Source organism: Stigmatopora nigra, chromosome 11 (assembly GCF_051989575.1).
Source record: "Stigmatopora nigra isolate UIUO_SnigA chromosome 11, RoL_Snig_1.1, whole genome shotgun sequence".
NCBI lineage: Eukaryota > Metazoa > Chordata > Actinopteri > Syngnathiformes > Syngnathidae > Stigmatopora > Stigmatopora nigra.
In genome coordinates, this window is record NC_135518.1 from 6,249,102 (window position 1) to 6,271,945 (window position 22,844).

At 35.6% G+C, this 22,844-nt stretch overlaps 1 protein-coding gene across 14 annotated transcripts in view; it reads left to right on the forward strand.

Annotated features, from left to right (window-relative positions):
• Positions 1–22,844, forward strand: part of stxbp5l (syntaxin binding protein 5L) — a 79,350-nt gene that overhangs the window by 51,876 nt on the left and 4,630 nt on the right. The window contains exons 17-25 of one of the 14 annotated variants that reach the window (XM_077728849.1): positions 1,126–1,251; positions 2,642–2,793; positions 5,658–5,726; positions 7,685–7,750; positions 11,455–11,559; positions 13,923–13,976; positions 15,883–16,062; positions 20,676–20,777; positions 22,178–22,417. In XM_077728849.1, coding sequence (XP_077584975.1) covers positions 1,126–1,251; positions 2,642–2,793; positions 5,658–5,726; positions 7,685–7,750; positions 11,455–11,559; positions 13,923–13,976; positions 15,883–16,062; positions 20,676–20,777; positions 22,178–22,417 — 1,094 coding nt within the window. The remainder of the gene's footprint in view (positions 1–1,125; positions 1,252–2,641; positions 2,794–5,657; positions 5,727–7,684; positions 7,751–11,454; positions 11,560–13,922; positions 13,977–15,882; positions 16,063–20,675; positions 20,778–22,177; positions 22,418–22,844) is intronic. The other 13 variants (XM_077728852.1, XM_077728850.1, XM_077728853.1 and 10 more) reach the window with 13 other exon arrangements.

Genomic DNA, 22,844 nt, shown 5'->3' on the forward strand with positions numbered 1-22,844 from the left:
TTGCATATTTGGGGGCATTTCACATGCTAATTCCACGCAGGAAGCCTATGTATGGCCTGGGTTTGAACCCTGGATCTAATAACTGTAAGGAGAATGTGCCAAATACTCTTCCACAATCCCAGCCAAAGCAGTCTATGAGTTATAATACATTAGAATAGTAGGCCAAAAATCTACACGGAGTAAAATTAGAGGTTTCAGTGAAATGCTAATGTAATTAAGGTTTGAGCTGGTGTAATAAACCACTACTTTTTTCTTTGCTTTAAACCCCGCGGCTCGTCATCCGGTACATCTTAGATATGGATTTATACATACTGATGAGGGGAATGTCCTTTGAAGTAAACATAGAATACAATGGGGATCTATGTCCATTTTAGTACAGTGTGCCTTATATGTATATGAAAACCAACTTTGTTATTGGATATAACTTGCATTATAACTTGATTTCTTTCCATAATATCCTTGAAAATAAACATTCATTCATTTTCCATACCGCTTACCCTCATAAGGGTTGCGGGGGGTGCTGTAGTCTATCCCAGCCAACTACAGTTACCAGGCAGGGGACACTTTGAATTGGTAGTCAGAATGCTCAAAGTAATGTGTTAAAGAGGAAGACTAACATCATTATTTAGCCTTATACATTGGTATATATATATATATATATATATATATATATATATATATATATATATATATATATATATATATATATATATATATATATATATATATATATATATATATATATATATATATATATATATATATATATATATATATATATATATATATATATATATATATATATATATATATATATATATATATATATATATATATATATATATATATATATATATATATATATATATATATATATATATATATATATATATATATTGCTCCACATTGATCAAATGAGAGAAATATTTCATAATAGAAGCGCCAACAGAGGTCAATTAAATTTTGTCACCCGGATGGACGTGTGGCATCATGATGAAATAGCCCGCCCGTAGGCACTAAAATGAGAGGATAAAAATAGTCATGGTTGAGGAATTACAGTTTGTGCAAACTCGAAGTGAGACGTCCAATTATATAACAACTCGCAACATCTTTGTCTATTTTTAGAGTGAAGGATCGGGTGGTGCGGGTACCTCCTGGCTACCAAGCAGAACTGGTGATCCAGCTCCCTTGGATAGATGGAGAACCTCCACAGCAGATCACAAGCTTGGACATCAACTCCGCTTATGGGCTGTAAGTCATTTGGATTTTCAGTAACCTCAACAAAGTGTTGGTAAACAAGAATTGCTATGAAAGATGAGATTCAGATTTTGCCATCAATTAGTTGCAAGCCCATCTTAATCAGCTGTAAATTTCAAATATAATAACCTTTCATAGTTTACTGCTGCTGTTACTGAAAAACAGCTGGTGGAAAATTGGAGCAGATTACATAAGAAGCAAAATGGAAGTTTTCTTATTTTTAATTTACTGTGGAATCATTGCAACTAACTCGCTGGTTAAGTGCTAAATGGTTTTGTCCAGCTGCCAAAAAAAAAACACTTGACGACATGTATTTTGCAGTAGTTCTTTATATGTTTTTATTTTGTATATTATATGCATAAGATCGAAGATGCCTTTAAAAAAAATAATAGTAATTTTACTGAAACTGTAGCCTGATTACCAAAAAGCCTAGTAAAAAAAAAACTGTAATCAACTTTCTATTTTTAATTTAATTTATTTCATCCATTTTTTAACTGCTTATCCTCACAAGTGTTCAACCAGCCGACCATGCATGTTCTTGGGATGTTGGAGAAATCCGGAGTACCCAGAGAAAACCTACTTGCCCACCGTGTCATTCTTTTTATTTAATTTAAAAAAATTCTCTTAAATTCACAATTAATACCAAAATCCAAATTATAAATAAAACATGGAACAGACTATCCAATTGAATGAGAACATAAGACAGGAAGTAGTCAGTTTTATAGTTTTCTTATAAAACAGCCCGGCCCTCAGACCCCCTTTAGAGGTGGAATAGAATAAAAAGCTTCTTCTATGGGGGATGCCCCCAAGCAATGCCCGAGCCAGCATTTATGTAGTTTCTGTAGAATCATTGCAAATGAGCAATTTTATTCCAGCTGCCGGGCCAATACGTGGAATTGCTCACGATGGAAAAGTACTCTAATGGTGAGTAGTAAACAATACATTTCTACCTTATCATTAGTGAGATAGGTAGAGGAAAGTACATTTTGTCTACAAAAATGGAAATGCCACTTGTGTGCATAGGTTGGCAGACAATAATAGAAGAGGAATGACCAAATGTATATTAATATAATATATGGAAACATATTTTTTACATGGTGGCCTGGCAGATGAATGGTAAATATAGCTACAAAAAATAAACATGGCAATTTAATTGATCTAATGTTATTTTTATCATAAATCACCCCTTTCCTTAACAAAAATCTCATTTACAAACATTTTTTTGTGGCATTTCAGAAAACGATGGATGAATTTCCATTTATTCAGTGTGAAAATATTATTTGAGATTCATGTGTATCGAATTGAATTTTTATGATAAAGTCTCTCTCTATAGGTAACTCTCATTGATGGAACTTTTCAATATTAATGCCCATTTCCTTCCCAGATTGGCATTCGGGAACTGCAATGGCCTTGCGGTGGTGGACTACTTGCAGAAAACCATCTTGTTGTGCATGTCCACATTGGATCTGTACGGATCAGCCGATCCCTATCAACGCCTTACCCGCTCCCCCCGCAGGAACAGACAGTCCACCTCAGGTAAAAAAAAATGTAGACAACCACACACATTCTTCTTCTTACTTCCTCTGCACATGCATGTAGCCAATTAACACACACTGAGCATCGACATAAATGTATGAAAAAAAAAGCTATATAGGGCCCTTCTCTTTGTATCTTTTTGTCCTCTGAAGCTGATTGCATACATTCAGGTTGAGCCATGTCTGAAGTAGACTATCCACAGATAACTTTCTGGATTAATCAATAATGCTAGTTTAATTAGATTCTTCAGGTAATCAATACAACTCCCTTTAAGGCCTCAATCAAGCCCCTGAGTTGGATAAATTAAAAATGCCTTTTTACATATGCAGGGAATAAAAAGACTTTGCACACGTGTTTAAAAACTAACATACTAGTTTTTAATAGATATGATTGTTTCCATAGGATCAATGTTTAACGTAAAGTAATCGGATTGGTGAAAAGATATAACACGATCTCCATCTCTAAAAAAACATTTTTTAATTCTCTCCTTTGACACACATGATATAGTATGAATTAGACTCACACTATCTACTTCTAATTTTCAAATTAAATTATGATATTATGCTATATTTTCAGAACCTTGGTTAAAATGGAGTTTTGATAACGGGAAATGAGCAATTTTACTCATTTAGTCCAAAAAGAAATGTGGAAATCACATTTTGGGTGATGTAGGCCACACTATTAATGTTAAGGGCGAGAACAGTTTTAATGTGCCACATGGGAGTTTATTGTATTTCCATTGTTGTTGTTTATAATTTTGTTTATTTTGAGAAAATGCAGCTGGACAAAATAAGGAAGAATCGCTTTTAGGCAAGCTAATATTACCATCAAAGTAATCTGTGTACCACAAAAATGTGCACTGACAAAGCTTCCATGTTCTGAACGTAACCTATAATTAAAATGATTAAATTGGAACATTTTATTCATCTATTGTCATACATATATCGCCTATCTTAACAATCCTCCAATCCATTTTGCCTGGGAATGTTATTTCTCCTCTTCCAATCAAAATGGATTGGTGCCATCAAAAAAATACCAGTGAGTAATATGAGTGCCCTGTAAAGAGTTAACTTTGAAATGAAAAATAATTTCCCCCCTAGCTCCCTTCTCCTGTATCTTACGTTCTCTCACACAATTTGATGCAGATGCAAAAACATCCGTCCACGTGCATATGCCTGTCACACGTCTGCATTCTGATATGAAGGGCATGTTAACAGGATATATGTTTTAGTCTGAGTTGCATCATTATGCATGTTGTCTTCTCCCTTTTGTCTCGTCTATATTTTAGCACTGCTTGAACCGAGGTCTTTAGTGGAAAGACTTGTCTTCCCACCTGATGTATGTCTCCCTTCTCCTTTTAAACTGATTTTCACTGTCAAAAGACTCTTTTCCACTCTAACGATCTGTAAAAATATCCAACCTTATCTCAGAGTACATTAATATATGTTCTATGATGAAATGGTGGGATATAATATAGTATAGTACAACTTAAAACCCAACATGTAGCTAACTTATTTTAAAACTTTTTTGTGAGTGAAACAGCCCCAAGCAGGTTGATGATATTTGTGAGGTTTCAAGGTATTTCTGACAGTTGCATAAGAGCTGTTTTCAGCTTGTGCCGCCATCATGGTTTAAAAAGGTCACTCTGTATTGCTTTTATAAGATCAATTTGGGGAAAAAATCAAATACTGTGGCCTTTTTGTGCACTACAGGTGGTGTAAAATTTTAACAGAATACAGTGCTTAACAAGCGGTCCAGACAACGTCAATAAATAACACTTTTAATGCTTTCTCTTAGCACGTGTTTTGTGCTTCTTCAATCGTTAAGCGAGCACGCAAAGTGAGGTGAAGCATCAACTGCAGTCAACACTGTAATGCTGCTTGCATCTAATGTAGGGATACCAAATTCATAGCCAGTGGGCCAGATCCAGCCAGACTTGTCATTTCGTGTGCCCTGTGAAAGAAAATAATGGGCTTTGACTTGCTTGCATGCTTCTTCCTAAAATGAAATGTAAACAACATTTCTGCAATATAGAATCATTTCTGTTTTCTTCCTTGGATCCAAAATACATTAATAATATTTCAAGATGTACACTTAAGGTGGATAGATTTAGATTTTAATTAGAAAACACCATAATGAATTATAGAGGTGAATTATTTGCTGAATTATAACAAAAATAACTTGAATAATAAGCAAAAAAAAGGAAAATAAATAAGATCATAATCAATAAAATATTTGTTGATTTTAAATAAGGAAAAATACATTATTTTAAAATTAAATATAGATGGAAAATCCTTGCTTTTGTCGTTGTTTACTTAAAAAATGTAAATAAAATGAAGAAAATACAAGAATTTTGGCTATTAAGAAATTCTAGATATTTTAGATGAACATTGATTTAAGAAAACAAACTGTTAAAATATTAGCTTTCAATTATTTTATTAATTGTGGCAGCACGGGGTTTGGAGACGTAATGTTTGTTGCCCGTGTCAGAAATAAGTTGGCAACCTTGAATATATGTATAGTGTAATAGTCTTTTGTTTTATTTACACATTAATCTACTTCATTTGTACATTGCATTAGTGTTTCTACTGCTCAGTTTCTACTTGATTCCACTTTCTTTTACACTCTAAGACTGTGTTCTTTTCTCTTTCCCCTTTTTCCCCCCACTTTGTTATGCCCTCACGCACTTGCACTCCATCTCCCCCTTCATCCAATATGATCTCTTAATTCTTTTCTCATTCTTTTCCTCACTTACTTTGCCACTACTCACTCCCAAAACCACCACATGTTCGTTCAATTCCCTCCTCTTCATCCTACTGGTGACTCTGTGGCTGCTGGTGTGGGCATGCGGGCCTGCCTGACAGAGTTTTGCATGCGTGGCCTGTCTAACTTTTATTCCGATTCAAAGAAACGGATACGTACATCCTACCAGAGTAAGTCAAGCCTACCTGATAGGTTATACGAGATGTTTTTTTTTGTGTGTGTGTGTGTGTGTGTTTGTGAAGCTTGTTCATACGACAGGGTTATTGGAAAGGGAGTAGAAACCAGAGAGATGTTTGGAATGAAGCAGGCTGGCTGCGTCTGGTCTCATGACCAAATATTATAACTGAATTAGTCAATAAGCCAGAGCTCCTTTTTTCCAGTCATGTCCCATGGTTTGTCCTTTACAGAAACAGACCCTCGTGAATCTATTATGAATAAAGATGAATGTTACACAGTCCATTTTATAGCCTTTTTAACATAAAATTGCTTCGTATGGGCAAAAAGAATACATGAAATGTTGAGTACAAAAATGTTTTAGTCTTTTCTTGTGCTTGATGCATGTAAGTTGCTCCTGCATGGTTTTTTTTTAAATTAATTGTTGTGTTTGCTACTTTAATGTGGGATTTGCACTACATAATACAGATTCGGAATGATTGTCATATTGACTTGTCAATATAATCTGACCCTTTACTGACTTAACCCATACACTGCCATTGACAGCGATCAACAAAACAAATCTGTTTTACACAGAATGATATTAAATCATCATGTTTCTGTGAATCTTAACGCGAGGAACAAGGCAGTGAAACCAAATACTTAAAACACTACAACAGACGCCAAATTGTAAATCGCAAAAGCCTCAATCAAAGACTACTAAGAACAAAACCAGATGCAAAACCAAAGCAAATTTGCAAAGTTAAAATAGGAGGAAAAAAAACAACTCAACAAGCTGGGATTGTCACATAAAACATTGTGGGAAAACCTGACATTAACAACAATCGGGCAAGGACTGAACACAAACTGGATGCTTATAAACATAGACAGGCGGTAATGAGATGATGATAAAAAGGCGAGACAAGAGGCAGTTGATTTATTAAACACAAAAGGAATGGCAACAACAGGGGACATGAATAGGCTGACACAAAGGTGAAAAAGAAAAAAACAAACAAAATACACCCTACAAAACACAGACAATTACACTTTTAGAGCCTTTGATGACAGTAACGTTCCATTCTAGTATTTGTATACTGGGAGGGGTCGCAGGAATTAACCTCCCAGTCCAAAGAATGCGACGTCCATTCCTGTCAATGGCAGCCAATAAGCTAGTTTATGAAAAATCACTGAAGTGATTATAACAGTGTTTAAATGTTGTGAGTTGTAATATGGCACTTTTACTGATCAACACTGGTTTGTCTATCACTGTCAATGGTTAGTTAATAGTACTACTGTACATTTGAACAGACTGTAGTGCAGGTCACACCAAAGTTCAGCCACTCTACGTCGGAAAGTTCAAGATTTCTAAAATAGCCAAGCACAATGCTGCTGAAAATATCTATAAAGTGAACTCAGAAAACAGACGTTTCCTTAGGAAATATCAATCAGGGTTTCCTACAGATAAATAACATCTAAAGCCTGGTGGTGGAGATTTCTCTATATATTTTTGGTTGAGCAAAATATAATGAATTAAAAATGTTAAATTGACAGGGATTTTTAAAATTCTGACTTATCTGTTATTAGAAGACATTTATAAGGAAGACAGTGTTAAAATATAATACTTGTTACTAAACCAAATTACTACAATGCAATTCAGCACAATGAAAGTTTTAGCTTACTAGGTTTTAAAAATCCTGGTGGCCCACCAGGCTTATAAAACCATGTGGAAACCCTGATATTTGTCCATATCCAATAACCAAAAGCATAATTATATATTTTAATTCAAAAATTATGTATATGGTTACATAAATATATGTAAAAATATGTTTTTTTTTCTCCTTGAGGCTGGAGTGGCTGACACTAAACAAGTTTCAATTGCTGATTCTGTTCAAATTGTGAGGTCAAAATAATCACATGTTCCTGTTGTTTTTTGTTATTCATGTTCTTTTCTTCTGACTGCCATCGGCTGTGGCAGGCCTTACAGAACTATCTGACAACCAGCAGTCTGTTGACATGGAAAGAAGCAAGTCGCCCACTTCAGGTAATCCACCACACGCACACACACACATGAATCTGCACAACAATCAGGCTATGCGAAAGAGAATGACTTGATGCCATTTGGCTATGCTGGGATGCCGTTATCATCCAGCCGCCAGGTCGAAGCTTTAGAACATATTGAAAAGTGCTGCAAATAATACAAGCTGTTTGGTTAAAAGAATAAGGTGCTGCTGTTACTTGTTTTATCTCTGACTCCATAATAGGCTTGTTCGGCGTTGCATGTGATTTCACAATGCAATTGTGATACAAGTGGTTAGCTGGACAAAGAAGAAAAGTCATGTTTTATTTATTTTTCTTGTTTTTCTTGTGGATATAGTATTTTATTAGAATTTGTGTGTGGTGGTCTCTTGCTGGTCGGTGTGCCTGCTATGCTGCAAAAGGAAGGCTTTGTTTGCTACCTTAGTTAAAACTGTTGAATGCTTACCTTTGCATTTATATTAAGATGTGAACCTTACCCAGCAGGACTGTGAAATTCATTTTTTGTCACACGCTAGATTGTTGTTAGGGGTTCTTTCTGAGGGTTGTTGTGAATCCCACGGTGAATCAATTAATTCCCAACTGATTGAATATCAGATGAATCGCCAACTATCTTAGATGATTATTCGTTCATCGGGTCAAAGATTTTCTAAATCCTAATTTTTAAAGTTTTTTATTAGGTTTTAATCTAATTTAGTTGTATTTTAAAATAGTTTAAAAATTGTAAATGATTACTTTTTTTCACATGTTTAACTTTAATTAAAATGCATTTTAAAAACAAATATTATCTGAAATTCTTAAACAATATTATAAGCATTTTATTCCAGTATGAAAAGTGATATTGTGCTTGGTGCAATACTTTTTTTGCCCCTTGATAAGCATCCTATAATATTTTCGCATAAAATAAACATCAAGCCTATTTTTCTTTACTTTTGCAAACACTTAACTTTGAAATCAAAGTGTTTTTCTTTATTACCTTAATAAACTAGTTGTTAGGAACCCAATAGATGAGTCAGTCTATGTGGACACGGACAAAAACACTGTGGGTGTAGAAAAAGGTTTAGGATCTGTGGCTCTGCCCCGGATATGAAATATGATCAGTGATTATTCCACTAATTTGGCAGCTAGATGGCTTTTGTATGACATCAGTCCTGCTGTTCATCATAGATAAATGGATTACTAATGCTCTATTTTGGTGGTCAAGCAAGTTGGGGGACCGGCAGACGCGACTACGTTGGTTTGAGTTTGAAGAGAGAAAGCAATGAGTGGCCAAGCTCAGGCGATATGAATAAGCTCGGGATTTGTGCCAAGGCAATTTGAGGCACAAAGTGAGGTGTGTAATTGAAGCTCCAAGTGTCATGGCAACAGTGGGGGAGGACACATCATCAAGTGTGCGCTCACTCGTGTTCTGACGATAACATGCATGTAAACTCATTTTCTCCCAGTGACGCCGTTAGACGTCCAATTCGTTCTGACATAGAAAATGAATTGGGCATTTGGCGCTGTCCGTGGTACTGAAAGATGAGTTCTCGGAAAATGTGTCACTTCTTGGTGTTTTTTAAGGTATTTTCCTCTAACTTTCTTTGCTTTCAGAGCATTGCCGAGTCACTTTCTGTTAATTCCAGGTTGTGTTTATATTTTTGGAGTATTTTCTGGGTGAATTCATGTTTATTTTGTTGTTTTTAGAGCAACAAATCTTGTTGATCGTGGGTCACTTGTTTTTAATTGTGGGGCTGGGAAGGCAAGAAGACATAATCACTCAATATCAGACATCTTTTGTTAAAATGGATATCATGTTTCTTCATAGGAATGAGTTAAATGAGTCCCCTCCAAAGGAGCAAAGCCCACCATCATTATAGTGTTTTCCTGATACTTCTTTCCCCAATAATAGAGAAAGCCAGCCTAGCCTATTAAAAGTTTGCCTTCACTCATAGCATTCAATAAAATTCCCCACACATTTTCTCCTGCTTTTCTGGCCTTTTTAGGCAATTTTACTTTTAATTTCCCTTGTCTGAAAGGGGCTCACTTGTCTTCAGTGCTATAAAATGATGACACTATAGTGCTATTGTTTGAAGCCACTTTGGCTTTTAATATAACAAGGCCAGACTGAGTCAGGAGATGGACTAATAGGCAGACATGCCACAGAGCTGTGCCATGCCTTGCGGGATAAATTTAGCACATTTCGCAGGAAGTGCGTTGACATAATGTCACCTGCTTAGTTTCTTGCTGCTCAAATGTCTACATTTTTCTAAAGAGAAATAACCGATTTGAATTGACTTCCTTAATTGATGCCAATTGTCCAAAGTGGATTTTAGCTCTTTAAAACTCATCTAAAACAGACACCCATAATATACTGCATGAGGTGTTTAATTTTTACAGTGGTAATTGGATTTCATTTGTCCTCATGTGCATTTGCATAAATGTGCTTATGTGAATAATTATGATAATGACTTTTCTTTGCAAATAAAACGCCCCTTCTAGAAATTTGCTCCCTTTTGTGCACTGCAAAGCGCCAACCTACACTGAATTCCAAATTTAGCCAAGAGTTGCCAGTCACGACTGTGCACTGGAATGTAAACAGTCATTGAAAGAGCCACACTTCAAATGTTTCTTTTCACAAAGCAGTTTGGGTAGGCGGCATTGATGCGCATCATTTTTTTTTCACCTCACTGACACTCGTGTTGTCGAAGGTTGACCGTAAGAATTTGTTTGCACAAGAGATATGATTCATGTCCACCTTTTTGACAGCATAATGTGAATCATTTTCTCTTAAAATGATCTCAACATGAAATGTTAAGAGCTAGTCAACAAACAATTAGAAATTTTTCGGAAATATTGTAGCCTAAAATTGCTGTATAATGTTTTGCTATGCCATTCACAATGACAGACTTTCAATTTATTTCAACTGTGATGACTGGCTGAGATTGCTCATATTTCCATGCCATCGATGATGCTAGACCAGGGGTGGGCAAACTTTTCGGCCCGGGGGCCATATTGACTTTAAAAATTCGACAGATGGGCCGGGTCAGCACAAGATATGATACATATAAAAAACTGCATCCGTTAACAGTACATATGAAACATAAATAGGAAAAAAAGAACTCAAGTATTAACATACTCATCACTCATCATTGAAATAAAACGTATAGAGTACAAAGTAAAGTAAAAAGGAATGTATTAAGAAATATTAAAATATAACTTAAAATAAGATAGAGGAGCTGTAAAACCTGAAAAACAAATAAGAGTGGACAGAGCTACTGCCACTGACTTCCGCGTGACGGCGCCATCTTGGGGAAAAAAAACTATTTGGACAACGTCGGCGGGCCGGATTAAAAGGCCTAGTGGGCTGGATGTAGCCTGCGGGCCGTAGTTTGCCCATTCTGTGCTAGACGTTGAATCTATTTTGAATCAAGGAATCTGCCCCTCCCACGCGAAACAAATTGGACTTCTAGTACTGTCAATAGCAGACATTGAGGTAACTTACACAGGTCCTACTTTGGTCTTAAAACCTGAGGTTTTGAACTCATGACCTCTCAGAGATTTCATTTCAACCCTTAAAGATTTTAGGAACATTTACCGGTGTGAATGGGTTTCTCTTCCTCGTCGGCTACTACAACTGGCAAGTTTCACTTTTCCCAAGTTCACCCATTATGTGTCTCTCTCGTTTTGCTCTGAAAAGTCTTGTCCTTTCTGTTGGATCTCCTATTCCAGTTCATTACCCAACCTCCCTTCACAATGACCCTCGCATCCTGCCAGAGCCTGTGGCCAGTCTGAGAGCCAGCCACTGCAGCCCAGTCTTTTACTTGTTGGATAATGGTAAGAGGAGGGATGTGACGCAGATCCACCTCATACGTATACATCTGTATGTGGCTTTTGCACCCTATGCGGCAATGAAATGGATAATGGCAAGTGGGGTGTTTTTTGACGGGTGTCTGGTTCAATGTTGCATCATGCATGTAAGTGGGCTTTCACACTGTGAGCAATAACACCTGCAAAACACACACTTTTGCTTTTTAGCTGGGTTTATTGGATTATGTAAGCGAGGGAACAAAAAGCTTTTTTAAAGACAACTAATAAAGTAGGCCATGCTGGATTTTTTTTTCCTGCAATTCAATTAATTTTTGAAAGCAAAACGTGTTTGCTTAAGTTTTCATTTTAATTAAAACAGTACGAGAAGGTCACTCAAAACTAAAGACTTAACATAAAGCCATTCATTTGAATGCAGTTACCAAAAGGGCATGATAGAATACTTCTATCCTTGAGATCCAGTTTTTGCTTCTTATTCTGTTACTTGTTAAGCAGACTACTGACCCAAAAACTCCAACTTGTTGCAAGTTAACAAATGTCATTCAATCAAATTTAGTGACATGGTGCAAGTTAGGATGGCTGCCTCTCACTTCTGCGATTGAGGACTCAAATATTCTTTGATTTTGGTCTTTTATGTGGAGTTTGTATATTCTGCCATGTTTCCTCCCACATCCCAAAAACATGCACATTAGGCTAATTGAACACTAAATTATTCAGAGGTTTACATGTGTTCATGTGTGGTTTGTTATTCTCTACGTGTCCTATGATTGATGGGATAGAATCCAGCACCCCTGCGACCCTTGTGAGCTTAAGTGGCTCGTATAATGAATTTCAAGTTCTCAATATTTATTAACTTGATAAAATGAGTTCACTTTGAACGATCTACATAAGAGAACTAAGTAATTTCAGTTCTCTATCTACACTTTCTACAGTGTATTGAAAAAGGGTGCAAAAACAATAGTGTGCTATACCATACTGTACAAACCCTAACTTTTTTTACTGCCATTGACAATAATAGATATAGAATCAGCTGGTTCTTTTCAACTGAATTGAGTTTCTTGCCAGTAGCAAGTTAATCCATTTTAACAGGGAGGGTGCACAAATGTTGTTTTTTGTTGCTTGCCCTCCATGTTTTGAACATCTATTGTTGTCAATGGAAGCCAATGAAGCCAAGCTGAATCTCAAGGATATCAAACAATCTTTTATGTTTTAGAAGTACATAACCCAGTCCAACATTGTCCCTCAAACCTTCATGCAGGTGATGATCTCACTTCTCTTGTCATGACGGTATATATAGTATGTTTCCTTTATCTGTATGCACTTTGACCGAGAGGCGATTACAAGGCAGGCAATGGATGAACGGCAAAGGGTTTACATTCTCCTGGGGGTACTGATCCTTCTTCACTGTCCCCATTGACAGGGAATCCATCTTGAAATGAGCCACAGTCAGGGAACCACAATGTAGACTTTCATACATTCATATTTTCTAGACTTACATATTCATAATGCTGTCTGTTCGTCTGTCTTTTCACATCATACTAAGGGGTTAATATTGTTCCACAATCTCACAAGAGGATATATTACTCATTTATGTCAATCTTAGTAAGAATATTGCTGAATTTATCTTCATTTTGTTGTATTTTGAACGCCGCATCTTGTCAAGGTGCTTTTTCGTAAATGTCACAAAGGATCTTTCTGCTCAAAAGTGTCAAAACAGTCAAACATTTTAATTTATCTCTCTGCAGTCTAGAAAATATATTTTTCTTTCCAATCCTCTTCAATAACTGAGTTCCCTACAACACCCATTCATGCAAAGAAATATGTCTTTTAAAAGCAGACATATTCAAACAAATTCAGGGTTGAACTATTCACTAATACAGGTTGTGTTTTTTTCTCTATGAAACGTTTTTTTCCAAGAAAAACCTCATAACATTTCAACTTTTAAATGTCACTGCTATCTTCTTACAACTAAATGCTTGCAAAATGTGATTTAAAGGTTCCTTTGTTGGTCCCAGTGTCTGTTGTTTTTGTCCCTGGTTTTATCCGTTTTTTTGGACTTCCTTGTCAGATGTTTTTTTTCTGCTATTTTTGATATTTAAGCATGAGAAAATATTAAATTACTATTAAAAAAAACTTATCCAAAATCCCTCAGGTATGGTGTTTTTCAGAGATTGCCAAAAGCACTGACGAGGAACTCCATTTCAGCATGCATTTTAAAAAAATTGCACCTGTGGCATGATCAGGTTTAATTTGAATGAGTTCCATTTTGTTTTTTCCTTCGCTCAATTTAGATTGAGTTGTTTTATTTCTTACCTATTTATTTTGAAGGGATTAACTGCTGCTTTTTTCCCCCCCTCATTCCTTTGTTTCAGTAAAGGGACCCGGCAGAAAGTTAAGTCTGCCCACAGATCTTAAGACCGATCTTGGTACGGTAGGCGAAAGCCAGCAGTTTACACGTATTTTCCTTTTTGAGTCATTGGGTTTCTACTTTTGTCATGTTTTTTTTAGGCTTTTCTGTTGCTTTCTTATTCTTTTTTCTTCCTTGAATTCTTTTCCCTGTCACTCTCTCCTGTGGATCTTGTTCATGAGACGGTCCATTTTCTTCCCATCGGTGTTGTTTGATTTGATTTGATTCCTCATTTTGTTTACATTTTGCAAGTGTTTATAAAGGTGACTTGTAACCCATAACTCTTTTTTCGACATGAAGCTCTTTATCACCTTATCGTGACTGGCCCATCCGCTTATTTTCTGCAACCTTTCCTCCATTTGACAGCGTTGCTCGACAGTGATTGGATCACACACACGCCGCCTTTCTCATTGTAACTAGATCATTTTCTTCTTTAACAGCATTGCAGCAAATCAACGTTCTCGTCACACATGTCTAACTGCATTTACATCATTGAGGGTTCCCTTATGCTCTGCTTCTCAAGTCTTTAAACTTTTACTTCTTCAACTACACAAGTGCCTATATATTAAGATGGTTTAACTTGTTTTTTTTTGCAGGCTATAAAAATTTCATTCATTCACTGACATTGACAGCAAAAATTATACATTTATATTCTTTTGTGCTCTCTTGGATTAGTCGATTCGTGGCTGGAAATTAAATCTCAACAAGCGCATATTGCACAGTATCGTCACGTTATTTCTTCGTACTCCCTAATCTGGATAACATTATTTTAGTGCCATATCAGAACAATTGATGTCCCGATATAATACTCGGTATTGCCATCCGCGTCTGATAGAGCTGAATTCATAGGACAATATCTGAATTTGGAATTCGATCCAGTAGTAGTATGTGTTTTCAGTACCATCAATTATTTTATATATATAAATATATCTTTTTCTATATATATATATATATATATATATATATATATATATATATATATATATATATATATATATATATATATATATATATATATATATATATATATATATATATATATATATATATATATATATATATATATATATATATATATATATATATAAATAAATGGAAATTTTGTCTTTCATGAGGAAATGCTTTATGGCAACATCAAATCAATGTTACCATGAATACTAAATATAACTTTTTTTTCTAAATTAATTTGATATATATGTACATATGTATAGCTACCAAATTCTGCTTTCATTTGACTAATTGATGTCACGTCTTTCAAAGACACAACTGTTATATACTTCACTTCACATTCGTACGTCATTTATTTTAATGAAACTGAGCACCAAAGATCCTGAGAAGAATGAGGTTTGACACCATACAAAATATTTTTGGCACAATTTCACCAGACATAAACTAAGGTCGCAAGCCCTGCACGCCCTTGGGGGGAAACTGCGTGAAGCTGCAATGGCAGTAAGTAGCAAAGGAGTGCCATGCACAACTATCATAATATTTCATACACAGCATTGCGGCATTTTACAATATCCAGTACTTCCTTTGGGCTTTTTAGATAAGAACATACACTCTAGAAACTAGGAAACAAGCCTGTTTTGTCATCCTTGTTACACTGTAGAATAGCCTTGTGTTATTTCTGTTTCTTCTCCCTTTGCATACGTAACTCCAGTCCTAAAACATCTATTCGCCTTTTCCTCTTACTACCATATATCCTTTAACACCGCTTGCTCTTGTCATGCCGTAAAATATACCAAATATTAGTCATCACAAGTCATGTACTGTTATAAATTTGAATTTCCTTCCAATCAAAACTATAATTTGGCCCATTTTATCCATCACAACAAACATTACATGACTTATGTGGACAGATATTGAGGTATGTAACGAATGTTCGAATGTGACATTTCTTTCCTAATGCTTTGCCGTTATTACAGATCATGTCAATGGACATTGCACTAGCCCCACCTCCCAGCCCTGTTCGGCGGGGAAGCCTCGTGTCCCGATGGGTCCCGAGGGGCCACGGCTTGCCCGCAGAGGCCCTGGCCGGCCGCCGTTCCGCAAGGCCCAGTCTGCTGCTTGCATGGAGATCTCTTTGCCTGTGTCCCACACTGAAGGTGTGTGCTTGTCTACCCAATTCCCACCCTTTAACCTCTCTAACGTCCCATTTCCTCCAAAACGTGCATGTTATCCTCTCACCCTGGTGAATGGGTTAAAAAAACATGCTAATGCAAGTTTGCAGCATTGGGATGCATTAAATCAACCTTTTTCCATTTCATAAACAGTTAATTTATCCTACCAAAAAAATCTTCCTGGATAAGTTAACAAATGGTAAGACTTTATATGCTATTACATATTACATATTTTCTGACCATTACAGTGATACTTCGAGATACGAGCTTAATTCGTTCCGGGAATGAGCTCGTATGTCGATAACTCAAACGAACGTTTTTCCATTGAAATGAATTAAAAACAAATTAATTCGTTCAAACCCTCTGAAAAAACTCCCAAAAATACAATATCGGATTGGAAAAAATGCTTTATTTGTTCTAATTCGCCATCTATTAACAAAGTATCAAATAACTAGTGGTTTAATAGTGTACTAAAATGTGTTTAATAGAACTCAAATTAGACGGATTAAGTGGAGGGTAGAGAGAGAGGGCCATGATGTTCTTATGAGCAGCATTTCGTTTACTTAGATTGTTGAATTCAGATGACTTGTTTTCCATCAAAACAGAAAAATCACAATGAAAATGATTTCACATGAAATGTGTATTTTGTGTCTATGCTTCATAAAACTTACTTTGTGCAGCTTGCATTAGCATAAAAATCAAAATAAGTTATTGGAGGAATGCAAGAAATATTCTTGCATTTGTGTTGCTTGGATCAACCAATTTACAGGCTTGAAATACTTACACTAAATTAAATGCTTTTTTTTTTATTCATCAAAAATTACCTTTACAGCCGTAGGCAATTTTGTTAAATTTGTTGTTAGATATTAATTATGGGTTGTTATCATGCTGTTTTTCTCAATTATGTCAGTCGTCGTTTAAACACACATGAAAACTGAATGGGATAAATATTTGACAGCAGAATATCAGTTTTATGGAAAAAAAAACACAAATCCAGCCACGTAGTTAATTGCTATAATTGTCTATAATTGCTTAAATTGACTCGCATCTCTTGTCTCATACCGTATCTACTTCTTAAATACAGTTTTGCGTGCAATTGTGATCATAGTTTATATTCTTTGTGTACTGTTTGGAATGCAATTGCTTAAATGACAAAATCTGCTATTTTCCTACACAAGCAACATCATTTAGTCTTCATCTCCATACTATATATAGAATAGGAAGTTAGCTATTGTTTTTAGCAAAGATCAAATTAATTTTAATTTATTTTTTACAAAATCTCATTGACATTCTTTTCATATCCGTTCAGGTTAGACATTTTGCAAAACTCACTGCATGCCTGACCACATTTTAAAAAGCTTCCTATGGCGCCCGCCCATAAAAGAGATGAATAGAAGGACGTCAAATTTGATTTGCACCCCTGGCATTTTGACATTTTCCCTTTCCTTCTTTGTATTCACACACTGACTTTGATTCGCTACATTATTGAATGAAGTAACCCAGCAGGTATTGTGGGTGTGTACACGCCTCCTGTACACGTGTGCGAGTGCACGCTTATGCAATTATTGTTACAGGCTTGCAGCTCTCTTCTCTAATGGTAGAAAATTACAAGCTAATTTAAAAAAAAAAGTCATTTTTTTTTAGGTACAATTTTTCCATTCATTGAAGAAATTACAGGCAAAAATGGCCATATTCATCGTAAATTTTAACATTGAAATTAGTAAAAGCACTTTTGAGAAATCATTTAGATTTCTACATTCTCCTTCTGGACCCCCAATGTGTTCTTGCTTTATGATTAATTCTCTTGCATAGCACTTCTAGTTGGATACATTTAGTGGTGAAGTGAAGCTGTCTTTCTGGCCGTCTTTGTTTTGAATGGGTTTCACAGGTAGTGGAAATGGAGATAAGAAAAGGGTATAAAGGCTAATCACAGGTTGGTGACACACTAGATTAGATAGACGTGAAGAGCATGATATTGAGTCAGGTGGTAGAATCACTATTAACAAGCTACCTGGCTGTCATATTTGTGTCTATTACATTTCAACGCTTACTCTGATGTGTAGTGCAAGGCTGTAGTAGCTTGACATTTTTTATTCTAGTTCATTTTTTTGTGTTTTTTTTAGATTTTTTTCTGAAATTGAATTTGAATGAGTTTTATAGTGAATTTGTTAGTTTTTATTCATTTGTCTTTGTTCCACTTGACTTGATAGAAGTGTGAATATTAGTATTAGCTCTATTTTTTGATAGGCGCATAAAAGTGGATTTTGTCCCTTTGACGTATATATAGCGTAAATGAAAAAATGAAAGGATATATTTTAATGTTATAATTAGTTGTGGGAACATAAAGTACAGTTTAACCCTAACCCTAACCCTAAAAAAAACAGATCTAAGACCTTGCAACAGTTCTAGTCGTTAATGTTATTGAAGGTGATAAAGATCTAATCCATTTGAACTGGACATTTACTTCCCTAAATCTTGATAATTGAATTCTAGACATTCTTGTTTAAATGGATTGTACGTCTTTCGTTGTCAATAACAGTGAACAAGTTGAGAATGTCTTAGTTTTTTTTTTAAATTAACACTTCTTTTAAAAATAACCAAATGTGAGTACATTTGAAATGTGTACTCATATGAAATCAAGATGGAAAATAAGGCGTAGCCCCGCACTCCCCCGCATGTCCTGTGTGTGAACAGATGCTTTTCCGATGAGGCCATAACATGTGCACTCATCTATTTGCCACATTTGGCCATGTTGTTTATCTGTCATGCTGCCTTACCACAGTGAAGAGCCAGCAGGATCACTGCAATAATTGAAGGTCAACAAGCAGTGGTAGAGAGGAGGCTGATGTTAATGAGGCCCGGCATGCCAGGTGAAAAGAAAGACCATGAAATGGCAGGGGGAGGCTTGACTCAATGGATAGATTCTATACCTTTTAGCTTTACATAAGCAGCTTCTTCGCTAAATATTCCATAAAGGATATTAAAGATATTCAGGCCCAAATTCTTATAAAGATTTATGCACCTTTAGTAGTTTACATCATATATTATGAACAACTGTTTCTGCTGAAGCACATTTTGCTGCAAATATTTGTAGGGAAAAATAATGCTCTCAGCAAATAAATAGTAATAATTAAAAAACTGTGATATCTATTCTAGCGCGTTTGTAACCTTCAAACGTTTTTTCTTGTTTACCTTCTACTGCAAAGTCCCTGTAGATGTGCACATTTTTATTTTTTTTTTGGCTTGTAGCTTACTGAAATATTTAAAAAAGCGATAGCACAGGGTGATATGACTCAGTGACAGTTTGGCCAGATGCTGAAGAAGCTTTCAAACCACAGTCAAGTGTACACCCACACACATGCATGGCTGCATTAGAAAAATTGAAAAGCTGGAGGTCTGCTATTTTCTTGCTATCTTTCTTTGAATTACTCAATACACTCACTGAGCTTGATTTTGTAGCATACCAAAGACCAAGGACCAACTTTATTAAACTTCCAATACTATATTATTCACAAAAGGACCCATTTACTGTTCAGTAATGAACAATGGACCATAAACATAGTATATTTTGAAGTAGACAAATATGAATTTTCTTTTTAAATGAAAGAAAAATGTTTTTATCTTATTAGCGGGCCATTGTAAAGTCATCATTCGCCATCAATGGCAGCCAATAAGTTAAGGAATAGTCAGGATTGAAAATATTAGCCTTGACATATTTCAGAATTAAAAGTCTGAAACTTCTCAATCAAAACTTTGCTTTCGTAAAGATGTTGTTCAAACCTTTCGAAAATTGAAATACTACAATTTTTTTATATCTGACAATCCCAAACCGTGATCACTTCTTTGGTTTTTATCTTGCTTCAGTAAAATATCTTTTTTTTCTCCAAAAGAGAACCTTCAATGGAAACTCTCCCCATATTTTTGCAATATCATTTCATTTTGAGAAACGGCTTAGTTGGTATAAATGCTTACAAGATATGCCTCATTTATTTAGATTGTTGCATCCTCCTTTATCACCTACCTGGGATTGACTTGCTGAACTCTATTTCCCTTTAAAGGCCCATTATATTGTCCCTAGAAGTACCACAGTGCCTGGCTTTCATTAGCCAGTGCTTACTATGAGAAACTTTTCTCTTTTGCTCATATAAAACAGTGTGGTCATGATACCATAATTGGACATGAATGTAAAAATCAATTAATTTTGGTTTAATTCTACATTACTATTAGTTAGATGAGTTATGTATGGAGGCCTCAAATATGCACGCAATGTGACAATACTAATGATGTGAAGAAATACATTTAGTTACCAGTAGATACCACTGAAACGATGTATGGAGTATTGGAATACTTTAAATAAGTCTCACTTTGTGTTTACTGTAAAAATTTCAAAAAAGCGCTCCAAACTCAGCTGCAATTTTTTCTTTCTTTTCCTTTCTTGTCATTCTCTGGCACAACTGTTTGTCTTGTGTTTCTTGACTGGATGGTTACGCTTGTTTTGTATTCGTTGCGTGTGCGTGCGTGCGTGTGTGTTTGTATGTTTTGTCGGGGCGTTTGGGGGCCGGTGGGCTGCTTTGTCCTATGTTGTGGGGGACGGTTAGGTTATGCATCCAGGAGGGCAATGCTCCAGCAGTTACATGGAGTCACAATGTACTCTCACGACGAACACCACACCGCCACCCCCTACTGCTGGAGTGATAGAGGTAAGGGGACTTAAAACACTAATGCGTGCTTATTGATGAAAACGCCTGTCTTTTTCTTTTTTTCTTCAGTATGTACTGTTAGTTCCATCAACAATGTGCCTTAAAAAATGCTTCCATGCCTCAAGGGAGCATATGATGATGTTGTCTTTGAGTGTATTTTGCAGCATACTGTACACAGGGGCAAACAGCCACTGCGCAATGTATACCCAGAATCTTTTTATAGCCTTTTGCACACATTCTCATAGCACCTAGAATAGCTGCTAAGAAATTTCTCAAAATCATTTTTGATCCTGTTACGTGTCCACTAGGCTTTGCACCATCTGTAGTTGTTGTTACATAAACTCTGCACTCACTCACTCACTCAGTCAGGCAGTACTGCTCATTGCTTGACTCTAAATAATTCAACCAGTGCTGTTATACAGAAATACTTTTAGGATGAATGTGTAGTGTGTGCTCAGAATTATTTCATCCTCTGCCATAGGTTTTGAGATACAGGAGTGTCCAATTGGTATTTTTTTTTAGTATTTATTAGTATTTGGTTCCTGTTAGAATGGCATCATTTGAGAAATAACATGCAAATATTTTCACTCTGTTGAATAACACATTAGTATATGTTTTTTTTATGTTTGTATGTTTGTGGCTGAATTAATTAGTCCACTAGTTAAAGACTTGACTTTATATTAACATTTGAGGTTAGTTGACTACTTGAATTTCATGTATAAGGGACTTAAAACTATGCCAGGTTTTTTAATTATAAGATCTTTGTGTTATTAACAAATGAAAATATGAAAAACACTGACTTGCTTATGTGATGCTTTCATTGTAGAAAATAACAATCAAATGAAATCTGAATGAAATATCTTAATTGAACACTTATGCTGTAAAAACCCAAAAAAAACAGGATAGACAAAGTCAGTTTTGCCACCCACAGCCAAAAATGTGTTAAAATTAACGCTAAAAATAACACATTTCTTTTTTCCAAACAGGAGGAACTGTTACCCAGTTTAATGAATCAAGCTTTAAATCAACTTTAACTGCAGTTTAGTTGACTCCCCCAAAATTATTTATTTGTTCAATGTGTGTGTGTAATAATTAAATATATATATTTTTTATCTATCCTGTTCCACCCACAACATTTCATTGTTTTATGTGGCAATATGCTGGACAACTGTCTTAGATCTTTAACTTATCTCCTTGCAACTTTTCTCTCGCTCCTTCTTCGGAATTGTCTTTCTTCATACGTCTTTTTTGTCAACCGCATTGTTCTTCTCTTCAACATTTAATCTTGTTATAAATTCTTGTATCTTGACTGAGTCTTATTCTAATTATCTTGTACTTTTCCCCCTGCATTGTGTCTCTGCATTGTTTTTAATCACTCTGGTGGCCCGCCGCTGATGCAGAGAGCCGTGAAAACTCCTTCAGCCGCTCACGAAGCTCCAGTGTGTCCAGCATTGACCGAGACACCAAAGAGGCAATCACCACCTTGCAGTTTGGGGAGTCTTATGGACGAAAGAGTGACACTCTGCCTACACCATGTCTGTGGGTTGGGACGAGCCTTGGTGTGATCTTGCTCATTCCCATGTCCATTCCTACAGACCAGGAGGAGAGGATGGAGGAGACCATTACCATTGCTCCTTGTGGTAAATCCAGTTGACACCAATGTTTCTGTTTTAATGTTTCCACTATATCCTTGTTTTGTAACATTTCAACACCAATTTTAAAGGAACCATTTTAAGTTGTCAATTTAAATACCCCAATAGTAGCCTACATTTAAAAAAAGAACGCACACATTTCACAATTGAACAAGGAAGAAGAAAGCTTTTTACGTGAAGGTCACTGTTTTAAGCATGGCTATTCTTGATGTTCTTTTTCAGGCCGTCTTGGTTTGTTGTTAGTTGATAATGTCACACAGACTGAAATGTCATCCTACTTCAGGGTACATCTACTACTATAATTGGAACTCTGTTTGTGTGCTAACAAATGTTCCAATTCACTCTATTTTTAATTCATTTTTACAAGTTTTTTTTCCATTTTTAGTTTTGTTTTCTTTCTCTTTTTACACAGTAA